General features: G+C 38.7%; 1 protein-coding gene across 2 annotated transcripts in view; it reads left to right on the top strand.

The window, feature by feature from the left end:
* Positions 1–24,849, top strand: part of plod2 (procollagen-lysine, 2-oxoglutarate 5-dioxygenase 2) — a 55,596-nt gene that overhangs the window by 2,150 nt on the left and 28,597 nt on the right. For both annotated transcript variants that reach the window (XM_036125036.1, XM_036125035.1), the window contains exons 2-8: positions 10,033–10,124; positions 11,717–11,853; positions 14,087–14,250; positions 20,361–20,473; positions 20,571–20,634; positions 20,817–20,914; positions 24,294–24,395. In XM_036125036.1, the coding sequence (XP_035980929.1) occupies positions 10,033–10,124; positions 11,717–11,853; positions 14,087–14,250; positions 20,361–20,473; positions 20,571–20,634; positions 20,817–20,914; positions 24,294–24,395 (770 nt within the window). The remainder of the gene's footprint in view (positions 1–10,032; positions 10,125–11,716; positions 11,854–14,086; positions 14,251–20,360; positions 20,474–20,570; positions 20,635–20,816; positions 20,915–24,293; positions 24,396–24,849) is intronic.

The following is a 24,849-nucleotide window of genomic DNA, read 5'->3' as shown; positions in this document are numbered from 1 at the left end:
GATTTCATAATAGATTTTTTACAAGCTTACATTGTAAAATATCTTTGGTATAGCACATTTTAGTGGTCATGAGAATTGATTTGGTGTTATTTATTTGTTGTTGATTCAGTGCTTTGCAGTTACAGCAAACACATAATGTGATTATTAATCATTAACAAGGATAAAATAGGGACAGAAAAATGACTTTTAGAATAACCAAACCAAAAAAGTTCTTCTACATGATTACAATTTGTACATTCCTTGCTTCCTTACATTCTACACAAATTCTACATTCTACATTTAAAATACATGTACATTTTAAATAATTTTAAAGTTTCTTTAACTTGTGTTTCATTACCTTTACAGCAAATGTAACTGTAGCGTTATTCTTGATAAATAAAGTTCTGTGAAACGTCAAGTGCCCTTCAACCCCCACCCTCCCTGGTGGCCTCGCTGTAGCATCTCATTTCTCGGGTGACCTGGGCTGGCACTGTGCGGCACACTTGCTGGACACCAAGGAGGCGGTGGTTCATATTCTCAAGGCACTTTCAAAACATTGTTGCTTCCGATTTTGTGATTTCATAAAGTTTAAGAACTAGTTGTTTGGTTTTCAGAACTCCGGAGGAACCCAGCTGTATCAGAAATAGTTTTAACAACTCATTACCACTGGTATTTTTCAAGCTGTGTTTAGTGGGTGGCACACAATGTGACTCTAACCATATCGGACAGGCTTCCCTGCAGCAAAAGCTGAACAAGAAGTAACACAAAAAGCAGAATTTCCTCCATTTCACAGTTAAGACGTGAGTTGTCATAGTGAGAACCTAAAGCTCACCACATTCTGACAGCTTTCCTCCTTCTCTTCACCGAGAGTCCCCTTCCGCGGTTGAATCTCGGATACAGACAGTGATTCAACAGAGAAGGAAGCAGGTATGCAGAGTTCTGCCCTTTTCTCACCAGCATGCACCTAGCCGGCTGCTTGGAACAGTGGACATTGCTGTTGGTTTGGTCAGTTTTGGAAAGTTACAAAAATTGGGCCGCTCTGACTGCTGCTGTCCAGACACCTGAAAGGAGCCTTTCACTTAAGTCTGACTGTTTGAACAGCACTTCTGACAAAGTAGTGGATTTAACATGAAGGCCTTATGGTGTGAGGCTGAAACTCTGCTGACTTTTGTGCAGATCTATAATAGTGAATGCTTTACCATAACACAGGGTTCATATTGTAATTTTTAAAGGCATTTAGAAAGATTTTTCTTGGACTTGATCATGTACTGTATCAGTTCTGGTTGTATGTTTACGGGCAACCATTCATTTTGTGCTTTGTACTTTTGTGCACGTCAACATGTTACAATTTTGTGTGCTATTCTTAAGTCTGGTCCTCATCAGGCATAACAAGTATTCTAGAATGTATTGTTCTCTATCAAATTAATGTAATTCAGAATTTTTAGTACTATCCAAGCCAAGGAATGTCAAATATTGGTAGCAATGCAACTTGAGATGTGTTTTTATTTTTTGTTAAAAATTATTTCAATAATCATCAAATAAGTAATTTTGTTTCCCATACCATACATGCAAATTGGTATGGTAGACCAATTTGCATGTAGACTACATGTTCTTACAGTAGACTACATGTAAAAAATATCTTCACTGAAAAGATGAGATTTTTAAGGAATATCAACATGAATGAACATGAATGAAAAACAAATCAACAGACAAATGAAACACATGTGTATATAGATTTTTGTGAATAATGTCAAATTGCTAAAGTTAGAACAGCCCAGTGTGCATGCACTGTGGCCATTTGAGATTCGGACAAATGTTGAGCAGTAAAGCTTTAATGGTTTACTTTTACGAATCAAATAGTGGACAAATCTGTTCTGAATAATGCCTCAACAGACATATTATGTTGACAACAAAACACCACTGCGTTGGTATCTGCTGAAGTGATTTGCGATATGATAATCGTCACCATGTGACAGAAGTTCTTTTCATTCATCTTCCTAAACCCCAAAGGAATGCCGATAATTGTTAACATTTGGAATTGAGTTTGTAAGCGAGAAGGCTTTACTGTGGAAACTCCGACCAAAGAGACCAGTAGATAAGATAAGATAAGATAGGGTTTTATTGATCTCACGTTGGAGAAATTCACTTGTCACATCGGCTCAATAGTCAATCAATAGTCAGAAGAAGGTGCCAAAAGTAGGAAATATGTAGTAAAAATAAAAGTATGTCAAATATGTGCTCTCTACATTTTGTTTGTGGTAAGGAGCCAGCAATTGAAAGTACAGACTTAAAACCAGCAACTGCAACGTCCATGCAGGTAAGTGTATTTGGCTTTTTCTCAACAGAATGAAAAGCCGGTCATACAACCGATGACATTCCTCATTATTGTAATCGTAAACACACCAAACATGGCACACATGTCCTGAAATAGTCTATACAATGGGCTGGTGGTCTATTAGATTGTTAGCATGGGTGTTTATTTCTGTATGTGAGCTTCAGGGTTGCATAGTCCACTTATAATAAGCGACTTTGGGCACTTGCAACTTTTGTGAGTCGTGTGTTGCGTGGTATTTTTGGGCTTGTCTTTGAACACGAAGTAGCTTTTTTTTGGCCATGCAACAAAAGCCCCCCACCCAACAACGATTTCATCAGCAGGAAAGCCCCCGTGTGTATAAATACCTGCTAAATACATGCATTTGTAATAATTAGAAGAGGCCTCTGTATTACACTGTGGTGGTTTGCTTATTGGGCTTTTGGGCAGGTTTTCAAGGAGCAAGTCGCTTGTTTCTCTTGCAAGATTGGTGATCTTTAGGCCTGTCACGATAACAAATTTTGCTGGACGATAATCTTCCTAAAATCTATCGCGATAAACCATAATATTGTCATTTGGAGACATTTTTCAACTAATATGATAACTGCAAGTACGCCCTCTCGACATACCAGCTCAGATTAAGCGGTAGGCCACCATCATTTCGCTATCAAAAAACTCCCACAGTGCAGCCCTTGTGTTCGGCTTTTGACACCAATTAGTTACAAGTGTTTCTCTGGCTCTCCCTCACAAAGCTCTCATGCTAAACTTTGAGCATGTGCCCACCTGACAAGATTTAACTCCTCATACACTAAGGAAACAAGAAGGAAGGGGTGAGTAGACACCGATGCGCCGTACTGAACCCTTTTGTTATCCAGTCTCAGAGAGATGAGATAAGAGACACGGGGAGCATGCATACGCAAATTATTGAGCTTATCTTAATTAATCGTGATCAAAATTTATCATGCGTTTGATTGATCTATTGCTTATCGCAACAGGCCTAGTGATCTTGTTAGTCTGTGTCCAGTGTGTTTGATCTGTTGTGCGAGAGGGGAGGACAGCCTTTCCTACCTTTCAAATAATTCTGCTTTCTTTCCACTCATTATGAGGCCTCTGTATTACTACCAACGTTTAAGCTGCTCTACATTGTGTTTCTCAATCCAAGCATGTTGAGATGAAGCTCCCGGACATTGTCATCCTCCAAAATTATTGGTATTGCAGATGTTGCCATTCTAGTTTGTACTCTGCTTGTCCAAACATCCGGGCAACTCAAGCTGTCTCCGGGGCAATGTGATGCCCTATTCAAATTTTGAACATAAGACGATTGCACAAGAAATACTAAAGGAACCTAGATTGCATAGGCACCAGACATATAAAACACTTGGAGAAAGAAAAGGAAGATTTTTGCGAAAAATACACAACCTGATGAAGGTTTCATACAATTTCCACAAACTGAGTCACTGGTGCGCAAAAATTCTATTTCAAAACATAAAATGTCAATCCACAAACTGTGACATTTATCTAGGAATGCTGAATACTTATGTGAGGCTTAGTAAACACTATAATTTATTATCTAGTAAACTGTCCATCTATCCCACGTTTAAGGCGACTAGAATTATACCTCACCCAAACGCCCTTGACGTGTCAGCAGGGATCATTTTATAGAGAAGAGTGGGAAACTCCACCTAAAGTCGTCCAAGCCTTATATATACACTGTGTAACGACGCTCCATGTTGCCTGTAATGCCAGTCTAACAAACTAACAAACCCTGCTGGCAGCCACGGTCTGTAATCATGCCTTACAACATTGTCACTATATCACCACAAGGTTGGGTCTGTGCCTTCTATTCAGCCAAACATGTTGAGCTGTTTGTTTTTAACTTGGAGTATCTGAGGTAAAACTCTGGAGTCACACTTAACTTCTTCATATTTTGCTCAAAAGACAGACTTTTTTGTATTTATCTTTAGTTTTCTCCAGCAAAGTTCTTCCTTATTTCCGAAGTTATTGTGGGCATTTGCTTTGTTTTGTTAGTCCACAGAATTCTTTCCCAAAAGTCTCAGTGGTTCATCGGGATGTTTTTTTTTTTGGTAATGTGAGATGGGCCTGTGTCTTATTTTTGGTCAGCAGTGGATTTTCATGGATCTTGGATGCTGTCCTTAACTGAGGCAAAAAAGGCCTGTAGTTCTTGGTTCTTTTATTACCTCGTGGATGACTTCTTGATACACTCTTGGAACAAGGACAACTGTTTTAAGAAGCAGCCCACCTGAGTTCCAAAGCCTTAGAAATGTGTTTGTAACCCTTTCAGACAGATTTATGTCAGTGGCTTTGATTCTTATGTGCTCTTGGTTGATTTTGGTTTTATTAAGATTGTGTCATGGTGTGTTGCTTTTTGATATCTTCTAGATATCCTACACTGAAATGCCAAAATTTTAGGTCAGGAGCTCAACTACCTTAATAAGTGGTTAGGTTCATGTATTTGTGCTGTAGCAACATACGCAGCCTACTAGTGATGCTGATAAGCAGATATGTCTCCCATAAATCATACTAGTTATCTCCCTGATCAAAGCGGCCTAAAGGATGCATGCCTATCAAACACAGTACTAGAATTGTGGTGTTGTAGCTTTTGCAATAACATCACTTCTCTTCGCCCACATAATACTTAGCAGGTCTGTTTGATAAGTGCTTTGTATAACCTGATGCTGTTTGTGGTGGACTGAATATTTAAAAAATAATGAAATGGGAGCAACTATGCTTGCATATCAGGTGCAGTTTGAGGACCTCACCCATTAAAATAGATGCTATTTACGACTTGGTAACAGTTGCTAATTCATGTGGCTTGGTAAATCTGCCTCGTAATGTTATGTTAGTTTATCAGTGTGGATTATCTCAATAATAAGGAATTTCAGGGTCTAAGGAAAATGGCCATCATAACTGTTGCCGCACCACATAAACCAAACATTAAAGCTGCTTTCGTAGGATTTCGAACTATTCTTGAGGCAAAATTATGCCTGGCGTGACAAAAAATAGTTTTTGGCGCAATGTTTTAGAGACCATGCCACATCATAAGGCCAAAGTGCCTGTGGTTTGACGCATGTAATTGAAAATACAGCCTTTTTTCCTGTGGGTTCAGTGCAAGGCTACTATGTCATGGAAAATGTTCCCTTTATTGATTAGGGCAACTTCAAAAGAACATTACAAATAGGATTTATTTTTTCAAAATCTTTTTATTTGTCTCCCATGGAGGAAATTTCCATTGGACAGAGGGGTTACACTTCACTGTCACGTTGCAATTTTCCATTGCATCACAAAGATAAATACATTATTAACTTGATAAAATAATTAGAAAATTATAAGTTTGAAAAAACAATAAAATGTTAAGTTTCTTAAATCAGTAACATATTTTCATGATAAGAAGAAAACTTAAGGAAGCTAATGTAAACATTACTTAGATTTGACTAAATTTGTGTAATATACAAAACCCACCTCCATTTAATCTAATGTAATTTTTTTCTATGTCTCTTCAATATTTTTCACTCATAATCCAGTCCTTTCTATTTTCAGAGGAATGTGGGTTTTTCTCTTTTAGCTGAACACATCAACAATGACAGAATAATTATTTATATGAAAAGGTATCCAAAGGCGACACAGTAAAATGTGGCACAAATTTTACTTTCCAAGGAATAGGCGAAAGAATGACAGTGTACAGAAAATGCAAAAAAAACACAAACACAGAGGGAAGCTCTGATGGTCTGACTTTAATTGTTCACAGGAATGGTAACAGAATAATGACTTCTATTTTCCTTGAACTGACAGTTATTGTGAGCCTTGGGGTTAAAACTGTTTATTTGCTTGGATGACCAAAATATAACAACAATTTGTGTTTGGAAGCCACACCAAAGTAAATCCTGTTCTATCAAACAAACTCAGCATATGTTCCCTTAATGCTTTCCCTTTTTAATAGAAATGCCTACCTAAGTTTTCCCTAGTAAGTAACTGAGGACTTCTGCACAATGAAGTGTGAATGTTTAGCCAAACGTCTAAAGAGAAAGTGGTCCAGAGAAAGAGAAGATTGCTTGGAGTCGTTGCCTTTTTAAGTGAAGAAATCCAGTAGCACCATTTGTGCTACATTCCTCTCCTACTGAGCTGTTCATACAGCACTGCCAAGACAGACTCCTCTGTTTACTCTGACTGGACACTCATCCTCTAAAATCACAGCGGTATAAAACTTCCCTTGTTTGCTGATGATATCTGAATCTCAGCTATGCTTTAACATTTGTCTGTCTGTGACCTAAAACGCATCAAGGGATTGAACAATGTGCTGACATTTTTTATTTCTGTTGAGAAAAGATTTGACCTGGGAAACTTTCTCTGTCCGAGTCCAAGTGAAACAATGAAGTATTGCAGCATGTTTCTGCATATAGTTATTTCAAACACTTGAATAAGATAAAAAAAAAAATGTGCGTTACAGTCCTCAAGAGAAACAAATTTCAAAATCTGGCATCATTGAGTGTTTTTGAATCAAAAGTAAAAAGTATCAGTTGTAGTTAATTACATACTGATATTTAATCAGGAGCAAAAACAGCTGTGAAAATATCTTAAAGAAAACCATATTTTTTTTTCTTTTCAAACCCATACAACAGATAACAGAAACATTTTGTTTTCTATTATAAAGGGAAATGGACCTTTAGACCTCAAATAGTTTGGGAAAGTGAACCTTTACATAGCTCAAGACATTTTCCCTTTGAAAGGTGAGCTAAAATATAATTTTAAAATGCAAGACTTTTCTTTACCAAACAGAATTTAGATTTAATTTGATACAACAAAAGTGAAAATTTATTTACCTGCTACCACGTGATCTCTGGACACAGAGCCATCATACAAAACAAATATTTTCAGACCTTCTTTGCAAGAGGCAACAACTTATTTAGGCAAATTGTTTTCCACCAGTAGTGGTTTATGGAGAACCCACACAAGAACTCTTGACTAGTTCATGTAAGTTTTTGTCTCATCTCTTCTAAATCAGAGATAGTCTGGACTTCAGGGTGTACTTAAGTGGGAGCTTGCGTGTTTTGAGGCATTCATGTGGCCAGTATGTTTATGGAAGGACTAAACGGTGGGATTCCATAACATCAGGAAAATGTCAGGGGGGATGTTAGTGATGTTAGCTGTCAGTTTATTTTTTCCTGCTGAGAATGTCTGGGTGACAGGATGAGCATGTTACAACACAGTTTTTTTTTTCAGTATTTTGGCTGAAATAGAGTCTTTTGTTATTTAGCTCTTAGGCAATCTTTAAATTTGACCTTGTTGCTTATCCAGACTAATCAGATGCAAATTTAGCTTCATTTGTTCTATATATATATATAAAAACATTTTCACTGATTTTTTTTTAGCCTTGGCCTTGTGACTAGACAGGCAGCACAGAAGCAACTTCTGCCCAAGGACAACATCCATCCATCCATCCATCCATCCATCCATTTTCTGACCCGCTTAATCCCTCATGGGGTCGCGGGGGGTGCTGGTGCCTATCTCCAGCGTATACCGGGCGAGTGGGGGGGGTACACCCTGGGCAGGTCGCCAGTCTGTCGCAGGGCCCCAAGGACAACAGGAGACTGAAATCCTAAAAAAAAAAAAAAAAAAAAATTTTTTTTTATTTTTGGTTTTTTTACAGTTTGAGATGTCTTGAAGAATAACTTGCTTGGAGAAGATGAGTTGAAGATTATCTGGTGTTGTGCCAACAATGACATGTGTGGGTTTGCTTCTTATCCAAGGGAGATAGCTTACTCACACTTCTGAAAAAGAACTCCTCCAGGATCAGATTGAGTTCAAAATGTTCAAAATGAATAACTTCTTCCAAAAATACAGAAACATTTGGTGATGATCGTTACATTCCTTGGTAAATTAGACCTCTGGGCTTTATAGAAAACATGATAATGGTGTCATATGATCTTAAACCTATTTCCAAAAAGTAGAAATATTTGACTATGGCTGTAGAGTTAACTGTCTTTGTGATTGCTTGAGTCTGGGTTAGAGTAAAAGAAAGCCTGTAATTTCCCCATGTCACCAATAAAATCACCTGTTTTACAGAGATGTAGGAAAATGTGTTTCCAATATGAGGAAACAGCTTCCCTCTGGCTGTGCTTCGCTCAGGTCTTGAGTCAAGCTAAGAAGCAGAACAGAAAACACATGTTGCTCACCATAAGTGACATTTTGCTGTAGTCTATCTTCATCAGAATTGGCTTTGTTGCTTGTGGGATAATATATTGTATACCAGGACATAATCAGAATGTAACCATTATCACCCTGTGGCTGAACCATAGACATGAATACTCTGATCAGGCATAACATTATGACTACTGACATGTTAGGTGAATAATAGACTATCTCCTTATTATGACACCTGTTAGTCGGTGAGCTTATATTGCCAAAAGTGTTTGCTCACCTGCTTTGGCTCGCATATAAACTTAAGTGACATACCATAGGGTTCAGTATGACGTCAGTTCGCCATTTGTTGCTGTAACAGCTTCAACTCTTCTGGGAAGGCTGTTTTAAAAAAAACTTTTTTTTCTTTAAGTTATGCTTTGGCAATGTTCTTCTCTAAACCCTTGGATCAAGTTATGCATGCCGATCTTACTTCTAAGCATTGATACAAATCATCAATACTTTTTCATGGAGTATACGCAGGATAATGTACTCATCGAGACAGCAAAAGATACCAGACAACAGGTTTCGGATGTTTACTCCAAAATTCACTTTATCCCAGTTCACACATCTGTGGGATATGCAGGAAAACTTCACAACCTACAAAAACCTAAGATGTTGTCAGCTAAACATCCTGGTACCATTTACTATGATATGGTGCAATATGCCATTTCAATTAGTTCTGGTAAAGACATTTGAAAGACCTAGAGGAATTCTTTCTCAGACTCCATTCACAACCAGTTTAACGTGCAATCGCTCAATAAATGATTTACAAGTGTTTGATGGAACAAGGCTGTCTATTAACTAGAGGGTAGATTTGCTGTTCGTTTTCAAGTGAGTCTTATAAAACCGCTTTTATGAGCCAATAAGTTTTTGTTGCCTTCTCTGAGGACTACAACATATTTAGCAGACTTCTAGTTGTCTGCCAGAAGCAGACCTCCTCCCTTCGTGTACTTGCAACATTTGATGATCAAGATATTGAGATCCAGGAAATTTCCTCATTTGGTTTGTTTAAGCAAACAGAACATCATTGATTAAAGGCTTGGAGGTTGTTATACAAGAAAATTCTTCCTCTCTCTAGTGTTATATTAGAGTACTGGTGAAAATGTGTTTGGTTAACCCTTCCTTAAACCTCAAACTTCAGCACTCAAGGCAGCTCAGAATGTCCCTGAGGTTTGTGGGAGTCCCTCTATCCCAAGAGGAAATAGATAATTGAGTCTTTGAAAATATGCAGCTGCTTTTGAATGAAATTAAAATTACATTCCTAAATTGAGACATAGGTTCAGACTGCTAAACCAATATGTTGACATAGGTTTGAGGTTTACAAGGAACATGCCTCGTAGGACAGCGGGGGGAATCTCGATACTTATATTTAAGCTTAGAAAAATACATTTTTGTGGATACGCTTCAACTTAACCTTACACAAAAATTGGCTTAAGTATTGCAGTTTCCCTGTTCAAGGATATACCCCCTCATCCCTATAATTCAGGCAGCCAAAAATGATGCGATGAATTTTAACCAAAGCTGTACACTTCTGTCCGTTTCAGAAAAGCTGCTGGTCTTAACTGTAGCGACGGAGGAAACGGACGGCTTCCACCGCTTCATGCAGACCGCCGATTATTTCAACTACACTGTGAAGGTAAGAGTGTCTAATTCACCAAAGCTATGCCCAGAAATTTTGTTTTTGTTGGGCCCAGCCATGGGAGGAACAAAAAGTACCGAACTGCACCAGAGACAGATAAAAACTCTGAATCCCACAATGTATAGGATTAGTCCATTTTCATGGCAACCACCAGAAAGGAGGAGTCACAGCTGGAATCCCAATAATGTCACAGAAATATAAAAGCATGAGCAGAGTAGGGTTCCTCCTCTCTGAATCTGTCAGTTTTTTTGTTTTTTTAAGCACATCTCCTGCCCACAGCCCTGTTCAGGATATTCTTTCACAGCTTGTTTTTTCGGCTTTAGTTCTGAACTCTTGATTCTAAAACTTCAACTTTCTATTTTTTTATTTTTTTTTTTGTAGCCTTTCTTTTGTTAATTTGGAGTTAGCGTTGTGAGCTGACAAACAATCCTCTCTGTCTTAATTTCTCTACTTAGGGATATCTTTAATTTTATCCACCTTGACGCAACGTCTGGTTCCGTCTGAAGAAATGTAACCCCAGGGCATAATGCAGCCAACACCATATTTTGTTGTGGACATGGTGTTTTCTTGTTAATACGCAGTGCTTTTATTTGTTTTGCCAAGCTTGTCTTTGAGAATTGCATCCTTAAGTTCATATTTGGTTTCATCAGGGGTGCTGGGAGAATTTAGACATGGCTGGATGCTTTTTTTTTTGAAAGGAATGATTTACCTCTGTCAAACCTACTGCTTAACCTACTGATAATACATGTTGTCATATGAAGAACACAACAAATACCAACCAGCAATTCATGCAAAGTGGTACTTTTGCAAACCTCATTAAGCTGTTTCTTTCAAATGTTGTCATCATTTATTGAGCAACATCAAATTTTAGCATCCTGGATATTTTTATTTTATTTAAAAAAAAACTCCAGTTGATATATTTGTACAATCTGGTCATTTTGATCCTTTTCGAGCTCTGATGCCAGGTGTTTAGTCAAGAAGACTGGAATTGAATGAAAAGGTGGTTCATCAAGGTGATAGATTAAGGGTGAACACACGTTTCCTATTTTCCTTCTAACAAATGTTTTAGTTGAATTATACAGGACAGGTGTTACACAAAATCATTTTTAGAAGTCCATGAAAATCAATGTTTAAGTGTTAGCTTCCTTTATTTGTTGTTATGAAAATTTATTCCCTGAATCTTTCATTTGTTGTTATGAAAATGTATTCCCTGAATCTTTCATTTGTTGTTATGAAAATGTATTCCCTGAATCTTTCATTTGGAAAATATGGTATTTAAAGAGGTGTGGGTAGACTTTTTTTTATATATCCATTGTTCAAAAACAAAAAACACCATTAAAATAAACCTCCCCTTTCAAAAATAGACACAGAGTTTATTTCTTTTCTTGGCAGCATTTATAATGGGAAATTAATGAGAGGTTCCTTCCTGTCTTCCAGCACATATAACAATGGAAACATGGGGCCACCCAGTTGAGGTTACTCAGTTAGGGATGAGTGTGAATGAAAATTTATATTTTGGACAGTCAAAACTGTTTGTGTTCAGTCAGTTCGCAGTCTGGACATTTTGTCTGTCTTATTGTCTTTCTCAGGTGTTGGGAATGGGAGAGACGTGGAAGGGCGGAGATGTTGGTCGTTCTATCGGTGGAGGGCAGAAAGTGAGACTACTGAAGGAGGCCATGGAGTCTCTGGCTCATCAGGAAGATCTTATCGTTTTGTTTGTGGATAGGTATGTTACATACCAAACTGAGGTGGGGATACCTATGTTTTGCATCAGTCTTATTATTGTAACAGCTGATATTATAACTCGTCCTTGGGCTTGTTTTGTTCCTTTGCAAACTTTAGTTGCATTTAACTTTGATCTGATCTAGAGTTGTCAACCAAGAAAGGGATGCACAGCAATTTTAATTGCACTATGGTGCAAATGCCAACAATCATGTGCTGTAATAACAGATTTGAATGCCAGCAGTCCTTGGTGAAAGGTGTTTTGGATGGAGCAAAAACACCAATCAAACATTCAGAGAAAGGCGTTATTATATGTGAGGAGAGAAATTCTCACATGCAGGTAGCTGAATTAAAAGCTGCTGTTAACACTGATGGAAATTTTTTACCGGGGTAAAGTGAGGGGTTTAAAAATGAATGCTTTGCAAGAGTCTCTTTAAATAATATTTATAGCACTGTGTTATGTATATAATTTTAGTCAAAGTTCAAACCTCCTTGAAGCAGGTAATTGGAAAGTAATGTTCTCTCTTTTAGAGAGGAAGCAGTTGCGGTGTGATAATTTCTGCTTTAATATAGGTCAGAGGATTACAAGTTATTTTGAATGCATTTTACATTTGAAATCCTCCTGGCCCACCAGGAGTGTGTTGGCAGATTGTGGTCCTTTGATAATCACCAACTCACATTTGGTTTTAAAATAAATTCAGTCCCAAAACTGTAAAGGAATTTTACAGTTTTCCCTTATGAGAAGCTGCATTTTTCACACGTGTGAAGTTTGAGAAGTGAATACAAAAAAATACAAATAACTACTAAGCAGCATGCACTCAGACTACAGCCACTTTCTGAAAGACGATGGCATTACAGTGTCTTGCAAAAGTAATCATACCCTATAACTTTTTTACACTGATAAAGTCACAAGCTCAACATTCATTCTGTTATATTGGGAACCTCTGGGATAGAGAAGTACCAAGTATTGCATATCTGTGAAGTAGAAAATGGAGAATTTTTTTTATACAATCTAAAAAATGTGGCATGTAACTGTATTTGGTCTCATTGTCTCTGGTGTCACTAACTAAATCCCATCACACCCAATTGCTTACAGAAGTCATCTAATTATAATCGGAAGTTTATCAGTCGAGATGAGACAAAAATAGTTATTTTTGGAATTTTCAAGAGTAACTTGCTTGACCCAGCATGGCTGAAGTGAGTTATGTGTTATGCCACATCCGTGGTCATACGGTACCACTGAAGCAGCTTTATATAAATACTAAGGTCCTCCAAATTGTCTTTTTTTCAGTTCTTAATCTGTTTTATACAGATATTGCAATTTATCCTTGCCACGAAAGATGAAGAACTTGCAGTTGCTACTCAAATTGTTGCTGGTTTGAACTGAAACACACAATTCATTGTCAATTTAGCATGTCCATCTCCACCACATTATAGTTTTTAGCCGTTTTATTTCCATTACTAAAGCTTCCAGATGTTGGTATGCACTGCAGAGTGCCACAAAATAATCCACTCAAAAAAATATAAAGGGGAATCGAGGCTGGGGTCGTGTAAAATTTATTTCCGTGTAATTTTTAAAACACAATCTTAAACGGTTTCAAGGACAGCAGGCCTGTTTCTGGGGGATAAGTGATTTACGATTTAACAAGTCGCAAGGGATCTTTATATGAACATGTGTCTGCCAGATGTGGACCAAACTTTTCGACTTCCTCACCTACGTCAGACTTCCTCTCCTAGCTCAACCTTTACTTTTGCTGCCATCTTATATAAATCTTCCTTAAAGTGCACTATTTTTAGACTTACACCACACATTGTGCTGTCATACAAGCAGAATAAAAGCCCCCATTTCTGGAAGGTGTTCTGCAGTCGGTGACTGTTGTGAAGCCACAGTGCTTTAGCTTTAAAGGTCAACTGCACATACCAAAGCAATAAAAGCAGACAATACATTTTATTACTGATACTTAAAGGTCTGCTCATTGGATAATATAATGTTGCTTCTTGTGTTAATGTCTGACAAAATACAGCCATCGTGGAAAACTGTACGGCACAGGCTTGCAGAAAACTCATTGTTACCAAACACAAAGAATGTGCTCTGTTTACATTCAGATTTCTATCAGTCTCAGGCAAGTTAAAGCCTACACCATGTGTCAAACCTGATGAAATATGTTGAGGAGAAAACTATGTGTTAAGGAAGGGTGACAATTTGTTACATTTTGTCCTTTCTCTTCCCTCTTAAGTTATGATCTTATCTTCGCTGGGGGACCAGAGGAGATCCTAAGGAAGTTCCAGCAAGCCAATCACAAGGTGCTGTTTGCTGCAGAGGGACTGATATGGCCGGATAAGAGGCTAGATGACAAGTACCCCTCAGTACGAAGTGGCAAACGCTATCTCAACTCTGGAGGTGGGTCCTACAGGTTTTGTTTGTCCTTAAAGGCTGACGAGTTTTCACATTTTGTTGAAAGCCTGATCGCTGCTGTTCACACTGTAAAACTCACCCTAGAAATCTGTTAAAGGTATACTATGCAACCGGGGTTGATTTTCCAGCGAGGCTGCCCCCAGAGGGCGAAAGTAAAAGTGCACTGTCGTAAAGATGCTCAGCTGTTCTGGTTTCTCCATCAAGCCAGGCGCGGTTGTTTTGAGCTTAGCAGACAGGCGAACGCAACGAAAAGTCGAAAAAACGGCAGTACAAACAATGACTAACACAGTGAAAGTATGAACATCAGGGTTTCCCGGAGCGCTATCTTGGCCAAAACTCACTTGGCCAAACTCACGCTACCACCTCGCCAACATTCAAAAAAATAAAATAAAAAAATAATAATAATAATAATAATAAAAAAACTCGATATGCTTGCATGTTTATTTGACGTTAACACGCGGTTCTTTGTTGTTGCTTTCGCGCGTGCATATAGTGAATGGCAGGGCAAAAACACATGGAGTTCTCGCAGTAAAGCAAGACCGACTCTCGCGGTCTCGCGCAAGACTTCTGAGCCTGTGTGTGCGTGCCGAGGGCTCTTGCAATAGCGTACCGCGCACGTGACGTCACCATCTCAAGAGCAACGCCCCTTTTGCCGCTTAGGTAGGGCATACAGGTTGAGAACGCCCGTAGCAACCAGCTATTACACGCGCAAAAGAAACAGCGATATGACCGACTTTACAGCCATTAAACTTTCACAAGACGATGTCCCAGGTGCACGGATTACTGGTCGAACTGTCGAAGAACACACCAACCTTCAGCTCAAACGATGGCTTGAGTGTCGAGGGCTTAAAAAGACCGGAAAACGGGTCGAGTTGATCGAACGGTAAGCTTTGTTTTGTTTTTTTCCTGCGCGGCGTTCATGGCGTCGTCGGCCGTTTTTTTTGTTTGTAATCACCGTCCAGGGATCGGTATATGTTTAATGTTTGTCTTATTTGAAATGTTTTTGAGTAAGCTATCCTGGTAGCAGGGTATCATGTTAGCGCCTGCTACCATGATAGCCTATATGCTATCATGGTAGCAGGCGCTTCATTATTAACATGTCGGCCACCAAAATACTCTTACCTGTTCACTACTTGATGTCGCTGGAATTGGGTCAGGATGTTCTTCGGTTGGGCCCTTTCCTCCAACAAAATGCTTGCTACATATGTAGGTGAATTTGGTAACTTTTTCCGGGTTGAACTGTTGTGTAGGCCGACCGCACCGGTGTACCCAGCGCGCACATTTCTCCTTGGCAGTCTTGAAGAAAACATCCTTCATATGCGGCCGATCAGCGTACCTCGAGTCGCTGTTGCACGTTCCATAGCAACAATGTTTAAAAACCATGGTCTTAGATTTGGAAAAAGCAGTCATTTACCGAGTAAAACCAAGGGTAACGCACGTCTCGTTTACAGCGACACAGCGGCAGACTATGCAAGCTTGCCCTACTGCGTACCACGTGATGTGACGTCATCGTGACGTTAAAAAATCACGTTTCTAAAAATAGCTCGCTCGCGGTACGCTATTGCAAGTACGGTATTTCCCCCACAGACCACCAGGGCGGTCGAGAAAACCTTTGTTCGACCTGAAATGACTCATTTAATCATCCAAAACGGTATGGAACACATTAATTAACTGAAAAATGTTGCATAGTATGCCTTTAACAGGAGTTCCACATTGCTCTGGTTGTTGATCTTGCTAACTGATGTTGAACCTTAAATATGTGCAGAGCACAAAAAGACAGAACCACATTGTCTCAAACTTTCCTTTTGTTATTGTCAAACATTAGCAGATTTTCTGGAAAATGAGCTATAACATGAGTAAAAGCTGTCTTTCATGCATAGAAAATATTTCGTAGAAATAATTCATTGCACTAACATAAGAAATTCTACAGCTGTGGTTCTTAAACATTTTATAACAAGTACCAAATTAATTAAATGTTTTTTCTAGTCAGCTAAAAGATATTTTAAAACAGCCATACAAGAAAACTTGGACTTTATCTGTTTGTTGAGTTTTGCCAAAAGAAACAAGAAAAATCTTACCAATCACTGCTTTGTGTTTGGTTAAGAGATGCACTTTAATTATGTGTCCCAATTATACTCAAAATTCTACATTTCCAGGGTTAAAAATCACAAAAATAAAAAGGAAGTTAGAAGTTTCCAGTGGCCAAGTTGGAGGTTTCTCTCCAACCCCGGGTTTCCCCCACCGTATTATAAGCCTGGCGGGCCACCAGTAACCCAACACCAAAAACAAAAAAATTATTATATTGCAAAGATTGGGAATAGAAAGAGTCAAGTAACGTTAGGGAGGATCACAATCATTTAAAAATACCTTGATCGGGGTCCTACTTTAATATTTGGGATCAAAATCAAGATCTCCCTAGATTAAAGATGCAAAAATCTATTGGAATAACTACCAAAGTCTCACTTGGAAGATATGAATGTTTTTATTTGAGGGTGCGAACCTAATCACAGAGTCCCTGTGACTTCCTCAGTAAAATCACAAATGAACGTATTAACCAGATTTTGTAGAGCTGAGATCAGTTTTACCAGCCACAACCAAGCCTAATTACTGCCTGACTTGCTTCCAAGGTCAGCATAACAATTACAATGTTTAGGGGTATTCGCTTAATTATATAGGACCAAGTTGTTTTATGCAAGCTATTTTCCTTGTTAAATGAAACCTTAATTTAAACTGGTTTTTTTTGTATTTACTCAGGTTATCTTTGTATGATTATAAAATTAGTTTGGTAATGTGAAACAAAAGTAAAACAAATCCGTACGGGGGCACATACTTTTCAAGCCGTCTTTCTGAGCTTTTAGCAGTCTTTTACACACTAATATAGATGTCTTTCTATAGGACAAGTACAGTGATTTAATGTTGAGCTTTTAAGTATGTGGGTTTCCACCTACATTATGTCCTTACTGTACAATAACTGAAATTACCTGCAGGTTGATACCCATAATTAGCAGCACATTATATTATGTCTAACGTTTGCACAAGATTTTACCGGAGCCTACTATGCGCATGAAGGTGATGGTTAACTGAACGTGTAAACACAAATCTCAATATGAGAAATGTATAGAAGAAAATTATGTTGATCAATATGACATTTCTTCCTAAAGTGATGTCCTAAAGTGGATTGCACAGATGTCGAACCACTTACTCACCCCAGTTCTCTGGGTGTACTGCTTCGAAGACCTAACACTATCAGCTGTCAAACTTTGAGGACTTGCAGGCCTTGTTGGAATCCAGTGGGCTTAGTCCAGTGGTCACACCTTGTTTTTAGTCTAAAGAGTGCTGCAGCACCAGGAAGGAATAGCGATAGCCCCCGTGTTGGTTTTAAAACACGAAACGCCAAAATTCGAATCACTAATTCATGGGGTAAAATTGGGGTAATGTTTTCCAAGTAAACTTGGACTGTGAAGTATTTCCTGTCTGTGATGTGGGAGGAGATAATTTGTGTGAAGTTTAACTATATGCTTAAGCATCTTTTTTTTAGCAGTCATCCTCCATGTGGTGATTAGACATATATTATTACATGAAGGGATGTTTCTAAAAAAAAAAAAAAGACAACTACAAATGGTGCATCTTGCAGACTTAAACATTCTAAATAGGTAGAACATTTTGCAACAAACATTAAAAATGAATCTGTGGTTCACCTAAAATCCATTGCTTCCAATTCCCCATTGCTTCTTTCCCTGTGGTCATCAATTTAGTCTGACCTCCCATAGTGGAGCCTTACTGTCTCAGACTGATCAGAGACTGCTTTTAGCGTTCATTGTCATTGACTTGACATGTGGATTTGTCTTGGGCCCCTGAGTGTGCCACAGTTTGCATGAAATTGCAGGTTTTGTTTGTGTTCCTACGGCTACCGCCCAAGTGACCGATGAGGAAAGTTTTATAGCATTTGGACGTCCACAGCTGTGCCACAGAGAGTGCAGTATTCTGGGGACGGAGCCGAGATAGAGATTGCGCCGGCTTGTGTTTGTCTTTGTCTATTTGTGAGAATTTAAACAGAGTTTACTTAAGTTATGTAAGATCAAGTGTTTGCCAATTATCAATTTCACATTTCATTTTGTAAAGGGCATACTTCCACACTACACCCACCACAGCTTCATCCGGTACACTATTTGTACTGCTTTCTAAAGATAAATAGCCATCAATTCAAAGCATTGACGGTGGAGTCGCCGGTTTTTTGTGCGACAACCGATAGGTAAGGTGATACCCCCAAAACTCGAGGGACAGATCAGAGTGTGGGCAGGACCAATGAGAGTCAGAGTACCATTGTTTATCCTGTGTAGGTCTGTGCGTTCCTCCATGGAGATGCCTTCCCAGACTAACACTGACCCATCACCAGACCGATCATGCTGAACAATGTTGTATGCACCATAATGTTCACCACAGCTTCTCCAGATCCTTTCATGTCTGTCACATGAGCTAAAGAGTCAACCTGCTCTCATCTGTGAAAAGAACAGTGCACCAGTGATGAACCTGCCAATGCCAGTGTTTTCTGGCAAATGCCAGTCGGGCTCCACAGGGCCGGGCAGTGAGCACAGGGCCTACCAGACAACCATCATGAAGTCTGTTTCTAATGTTTTGATGAGAGACATTCACACCAGTGGCCCACTGGAAGTGCTCTGGAAGTACTCATCCTGTTCCTCCTTGCACAAAAGGATCAGATACCGGTCCTGCTGATGGGATAAGGACTCCTCCTGCAATCTTCTCCAGGCTCTTAAGACTATGCTGGGAAACACAGCAAACCTTCTGGCAGAGTTGGACCGCCTGTGCAACCTCAGTAGGGTTGACTCAGGTCAAATGTAAAATACTGAGAAGTAGTAAAAAAAAAAACAAAAAAAAAGAAACAGTATGGAAAAAATGTCTGTGGGCTCCTCTTACAAAACCATTCCTGTTTTTGAGGTCGTCTTATTGTTGCCCCTGTAGCTTTAGTGAAAATATGTCTCTGATGGTCAGACAACAATGATCAGACTAGTTTAATGTCAGTTTAATAATAAAAGAAGATTAAAAAAAAAAACACTTTTCACCATCCGAGTATGAATTACCATAAATAAAGTCTTTCACTGTTCCACTGATTAAATCTTGAATAGGATGGGCTTTGGCAGCAGAAAACCACACTGGCTGCCCTCCTTGTCAGCATGCAAAATAAGGCTATTGACATCAAGGCACCAACAAGGATCAGGAGATTAGTCCGTTTAGCTATTCTGATGCCAAGCATTTAAAAGTGCTCAGATCAGCATCCCAACACTTGGGATCCTATCAGGGAACAACAGGATGAAACAAATTATTGACATTAGGTTTAAAAATAAAGACTGATGTTTATTCAGCTTAACAAGCAAATGGACTGAACAAACAAATTCTGAGTGTTCATATTATCTGTTTGATTTATTTTGGTATGTTTGCAGAGGGAATATTTTACATTGCATATAGTATCATGCTGAAAAGACCAAGGCAGGCTTGTTTGCTGTACTTTCCCAGGATCCGTGAAATGGATCCAATTCCAATAATATAATCTGCATAAAATCCATGATTTTGCTTTGAACTTTCTTCCCCTCTTCCTACCACTTACATTATGTCATGTCTGTCCACTGACTTGTTTACGGTGTCTGACTTGGTTTTTTTCAAATGATGGGATATAAAGCGACGCATGCCAGCGACATAGCTAAACCCTGCAATCTGCTTCTATGGTTTCTGTCCTTGAGTGCCAGAGTAAAAAAAAAAAAAAAGGCTCAAGTTAAAAGAGGAGAAGACCATGAGAATGTACATTTAGAGTATGTGATGTAAGATGGTCACAACAAATAGATTGCAGCTTCTTTCAAACCACTTTAGCAGTTCTTTCTGTGAGAAAACGGAACAGAAAAAACGTCCCTGCCCTGTGCTTATGTGCGCCTCAGAAAAATCACACTTTGTTTAAGGCGTCCAGCTTCCTCTGGTAAAGTTGGAGGCTGTTAAGCCAGCCAAGCAGTCTGCCAGTCATGCAAACATCTCTCACCATATCATTTACATGTTGGTAAGCATTTCAAACTGTTCATTTCTTGCAGGTATAATTGGCTATTCCCCATATGTAAACAGAATAGTTTCACAGTGGGATCTGCAGGACAATGATGACGACCAGCTCTTCTACACTAAGATTTACCTGGATGTATTGAAACGAGTATGCCAATCTTTCTAACCTTATTTTTTGCATGAACAACATTTACTCAAAGAAATATGTTGGACAGTTAGTACATTTATATGTTCACATCTTGCAGGAATCTCTTAACATGACGCTGGACCACAAGTGCCAGATTTTCCAGAATCTGAACGGGGCTGTTGGTAAGAAATTACACTTACAGCCAATTGCCCCAGCGAGGATTCCATTTCATGATGAACTAACTTCAAATTGACATAGTATTGTTTTTGCAACTGCATGTCATTTTGGCATCAGAAACCAAATCACCTTCAAGAACCTTCCCTTGAAATCTTGTGTTCTTCATGTTTTGTTTTGCCTCTTACAGATGAGGTGCTTCTCAAGTTTGGAACCGACAGGGTGCGAGTAAGAAACACGGTGTACAATTCCCTGCCTGTTGTCGTCCATGGCAATAGAAACAGTAAAGTGAGTACAAAGCCCTGCTCTTTGCCACAAGTAGGCGTAAGCTTGCAAAAGATTCCCATGGTATGGTAACCTTGTGTTAGAATGCCCTAGTTTCTTGGCAACACAAAAAAATCATTAAAACAAAATGTAGAACATTATTTAACTTCTTTTTTAAAGCAATTACATAAAAACAATATTTATTCCTACTGCTGCTCAGATGATGTATTATACAGTTATTATAGCTATTTCTTTCTATTGTAAAATATACAAAGAAAACATTTGGAATGACCACCTGGTAAGTGGCGCAGAGGTTAGGGAGTTCGTCCTGCTATTGGCGGGTTGCCGCTCCGACGGTCTCATTGTGTCCTTGGGCAAGACACCTTACCTGAATTGGTCAGAGGGCCCTGTGGCGCCGATGTACGGCAGCCTTGCTTAGGTCAGTCTGCCCCAGGGCAGCTGTGGCTACTAACATAGCTCACCACAGTCAGGGTGTGAATGGGTGAATGACTGACTGTAGTGTAAAGCCCTTTGGAGTCATCAGACTAGTTAAAGCGTATGAAGAGTATGAGTGCACGCATGTTAGTTAGTACGACTGGGTGAACGTAGCTCTTGTATTTGAGCAGTTTGAATAGTCAGTCTGACGCTATCAAAGTTATAGAAATCCACTATTTATTTTCTGTCTGTTTTCTTTTTTTTCTTTTCTTTTTTTTCTTTAAGAGCATCTCAAGGAGCTTATACTTTCAAATTTAAATAAATGAATTTTAAGGCATTAGCTTCTACACAAAGAACGAGGTGCGTTGATTGAAGTTCAAGATGAAATAATTAGAACATATCACTCAAATTAGCTACACCAAAAACTGAGATGATAGCACTAGAATATGACATTTACGTGTAATAACATGCACCGAAATAAATATGATTAATCACTTAAAATGGGAACATAAGTAGATTTAAAACCCCTTTAACTTTTAAAGATAATCATAATTCTCATCACAGCTTGTTTCAGCCTCTACCTTGATGTTAACATCCATCAAGGTAGAAGCTTGTGGATCATTATCAAGTCTTGAACTTTGCAGAGAACATTCAGGGCCAAACATGAGGTCTGAAGCCCTTGAGTCTCGAATGAACCCTGTAAAATTACTCGTGGGTTATGGTTAGTGTGAAAGTAGGTTTGAACAGAGTTAATCTGCCTTTATTCAGCAGTGTGCAGCAACAAGTTGGGAAGTGGCAGCACAGCATTGCTGTTTACCCTGTAAGGCTGGGAAATACTCCCATCTCGCTGACAACTTATTACAAGGACTCAAAGCCCCAGGCGCAGTGTAACTGAAAAAGTCAGTGGTTTTAAATCAACACAGTCTTAAAACTTTTAAAAACCTTGGAATACTATGATGTTAGACGGATTTCTTTTTACCCTAACCCTAAATATCGTTCTGCAGCAACCACTCGTCATGAACACTGTATTTCATTTGATACATTACGCCTCATTTGTAAAAAAAAAAGCAGTCTGTTGGATGGTTGCCAGGTGACCATAACCATAATTGCCTGCTCATTAATCTTTCATTTCAAGGTTGTAATGCTTCTGACCATGTGTTTCTCATTTGCTCAGTGCCATCTCTCAGTGATCAGTCCGTAAGTTAACAGAATGTCTAAGATAACGCTGTAGTTCTGTGGAGGATTTGTCTGATATTTTCTTTCCTGTAACTCATCACAATCTTTTTCCACTACCGGCTCCACCAGTTATGAACCAAACCCACCAAACTATTGAGTCATTTTTCCCCGAATGTCTGAACAGCTGGAGGTGAAGCTCTTAATGGTGGAGCACTGAATACATGCCGTCCTAGGACCGGAGAAACCCAGCTGAATGTCTGGCCTGTTATAACCTCATGTTTAATCATTTCCAGTTCATTCCAGTTAACAGCTTATAATGTTACCATCTACTTTAACATGCTGAAAGTAGCACTATGTAAATTAGATCATGTAAATGATCTAATAGATCATCTCATAGATCATGTAAATGTAATGTTAACTGAGCACAAAAACTGCAATCTGCATATTTGAGAGGCACCCAACTTCAGACACATGGCACTTCCAGTTTTAACAATCAATGCCGGAAGTTCACACTAGAAGCTTTGAACATTATAACATATGGAGTCCCAGAGAAAGATGAGGAAACTTATGCCTAAGCTCAGTGCATTTAATACTTGTGGTTTATCCCCTCCCCTGAGGGCTATCCCTAACATTGGTGGACGAGAAACCTAAACCCAAGTTCAGTGTATTTAATACCTATTGATTTACTTCCTGTTGGAACCGACTTTGAGCAATTTCCCGGAAAGTTTACTTTTTTATTTTGTTTTGTTTTTATTCAAGTCATTATCAGCATGAAAAACAGTCCCACATATCACAACGAGCATTTCGGGAGTGACTTACGTTGATTTTGCTATACTTCCGGTGTGTACTTCTTGCATTGGTTGTAAAAAAATGGCAGCGCCCTGCCGCTGTAGTAGGAATATTCAGGAAATAATTTAAAAGATTTTAGGCCAACATGAAAGGTTTTGCAAAATCCTGCAAAATTGTTTGTAAATTCTGTTTAAATATGTTTTTTTTTTTTTTTTTTTTACCATATATATGTCAAGTATTGCGAATAAATCGTCAACACAAAACTGCATTTTCCATATGTGTGGCAACATTTCATAGGGATAAAAGTAGGCTATCCATTAGTATAAGATTTATTGTTGAGTAACATTGGTACATCAAAGAAAACAAAATCATCTCCCAAACAAAAATTTCCTTTTTACATTTATTTGCTTTAATTTATCCAATGCTTTCTTTATCAACTCTGTGGTAAAATGGAACATTTGAAAAGCAATGTTGGTTGTTTTTTCTTCTCACTATTGACTCCATTTCATTGTCTGTAAATAGGATGCGTGGCAAAAAAGTTCTACTTAGGTTTTATCTTATTGCAGGGCAACATTCACAACATTCATAATAATGGCTGCTAAAAGAAAGCTTTTGAGATTTCTGACAATTACTTAGCAGCCGTTGGAGTAGCTGTGTTTTTATTGTATAGGAAAACATCCAATGCTTCTAAAGTACGGTCAAAATAAAATAAAATATGTCTCTTTTATAATTGAACACACAAAACAAATATAGCAATTAAACTTTCATTTAAATAAAAAAAAAGTTAGCAGGAGAGCTAGTCGCGTGTATCATTGCTATATTTGAGATGTTGTATTCTGGAAACTTTCATTATTGCCTTCAAAAATCTTGTTTTTTTTTCCATTACATCTATCACTGAACATCCTTTGAATTTACTCCTATAATTTAGTTGCAACACTGATTCTGATCACTTTGTTGAATGATGAAAAGTAGAATTTATGCACCAAGTTTGTTGTCTCCACAGTTGTACTTAAACTACCTGGGGAACTATGTGCCCAATGCATGGAACTATGAACATGGCTGCAGCCACTGTGACGATGATCTTCTGGATTTGTCTCAGTTACATGTAAGTGATTCACACTGAGCACTTTTCCATCTGTCTGCAACGCTTGTTCTTTTTAAAATGGCTGCCCTGGAAACTGTGTCTTCGACCTCATTTCTTGTGCAATGAGGAGAAGATGAAACGTATCCTGGACTTTCCAGTATGAGCCATCCATCTATGGATAACCGTCTAGACAGGCGGAGAAGGGCTCGGTTTGTCTTTCAACAGATAAGTGAGGCTGTTGGTTCTGCTCTCTTTCTAGCCGGATACTTTTTGGACATTTTTAAGAAGCACAGGCATGATGAACTGCTCAGGAGAAAAGGGAAGCATTGCATGGCTGTGGTGCAGGATATGGTTTCTGAGGTTTTGAGAAGTGCTCATTTAAAGGGGAGTCACTGTTGACCAGCCTGCCTTTTAGCGGGCTCTGCAGTGTGGCTTTCTTCCACAATAGTGAGCTATAGCGGTTATGCTGAAAATT

Source organism: Fundulus heteroclitus, chromosome 21, assembly GCF_011125445.2.
Source record: "Fundulus heteroclitus isolate FHET01 chromosome 21, MU-UCD_Fhet_4.1, whole genome shotgun sequence".
Lineage (NCBI taxonomy): Eukaryota > Metazoa > Chordata > Actinopteri > Cyprinodontiformes > Fundulidae > Fundulus > Fundulus heteroclitus.
The sequence above is the reverse complement of the archived record's forward strand: the minus strand, read 5'-3'. Positions and strand labels throughout refer to the sequence as shown.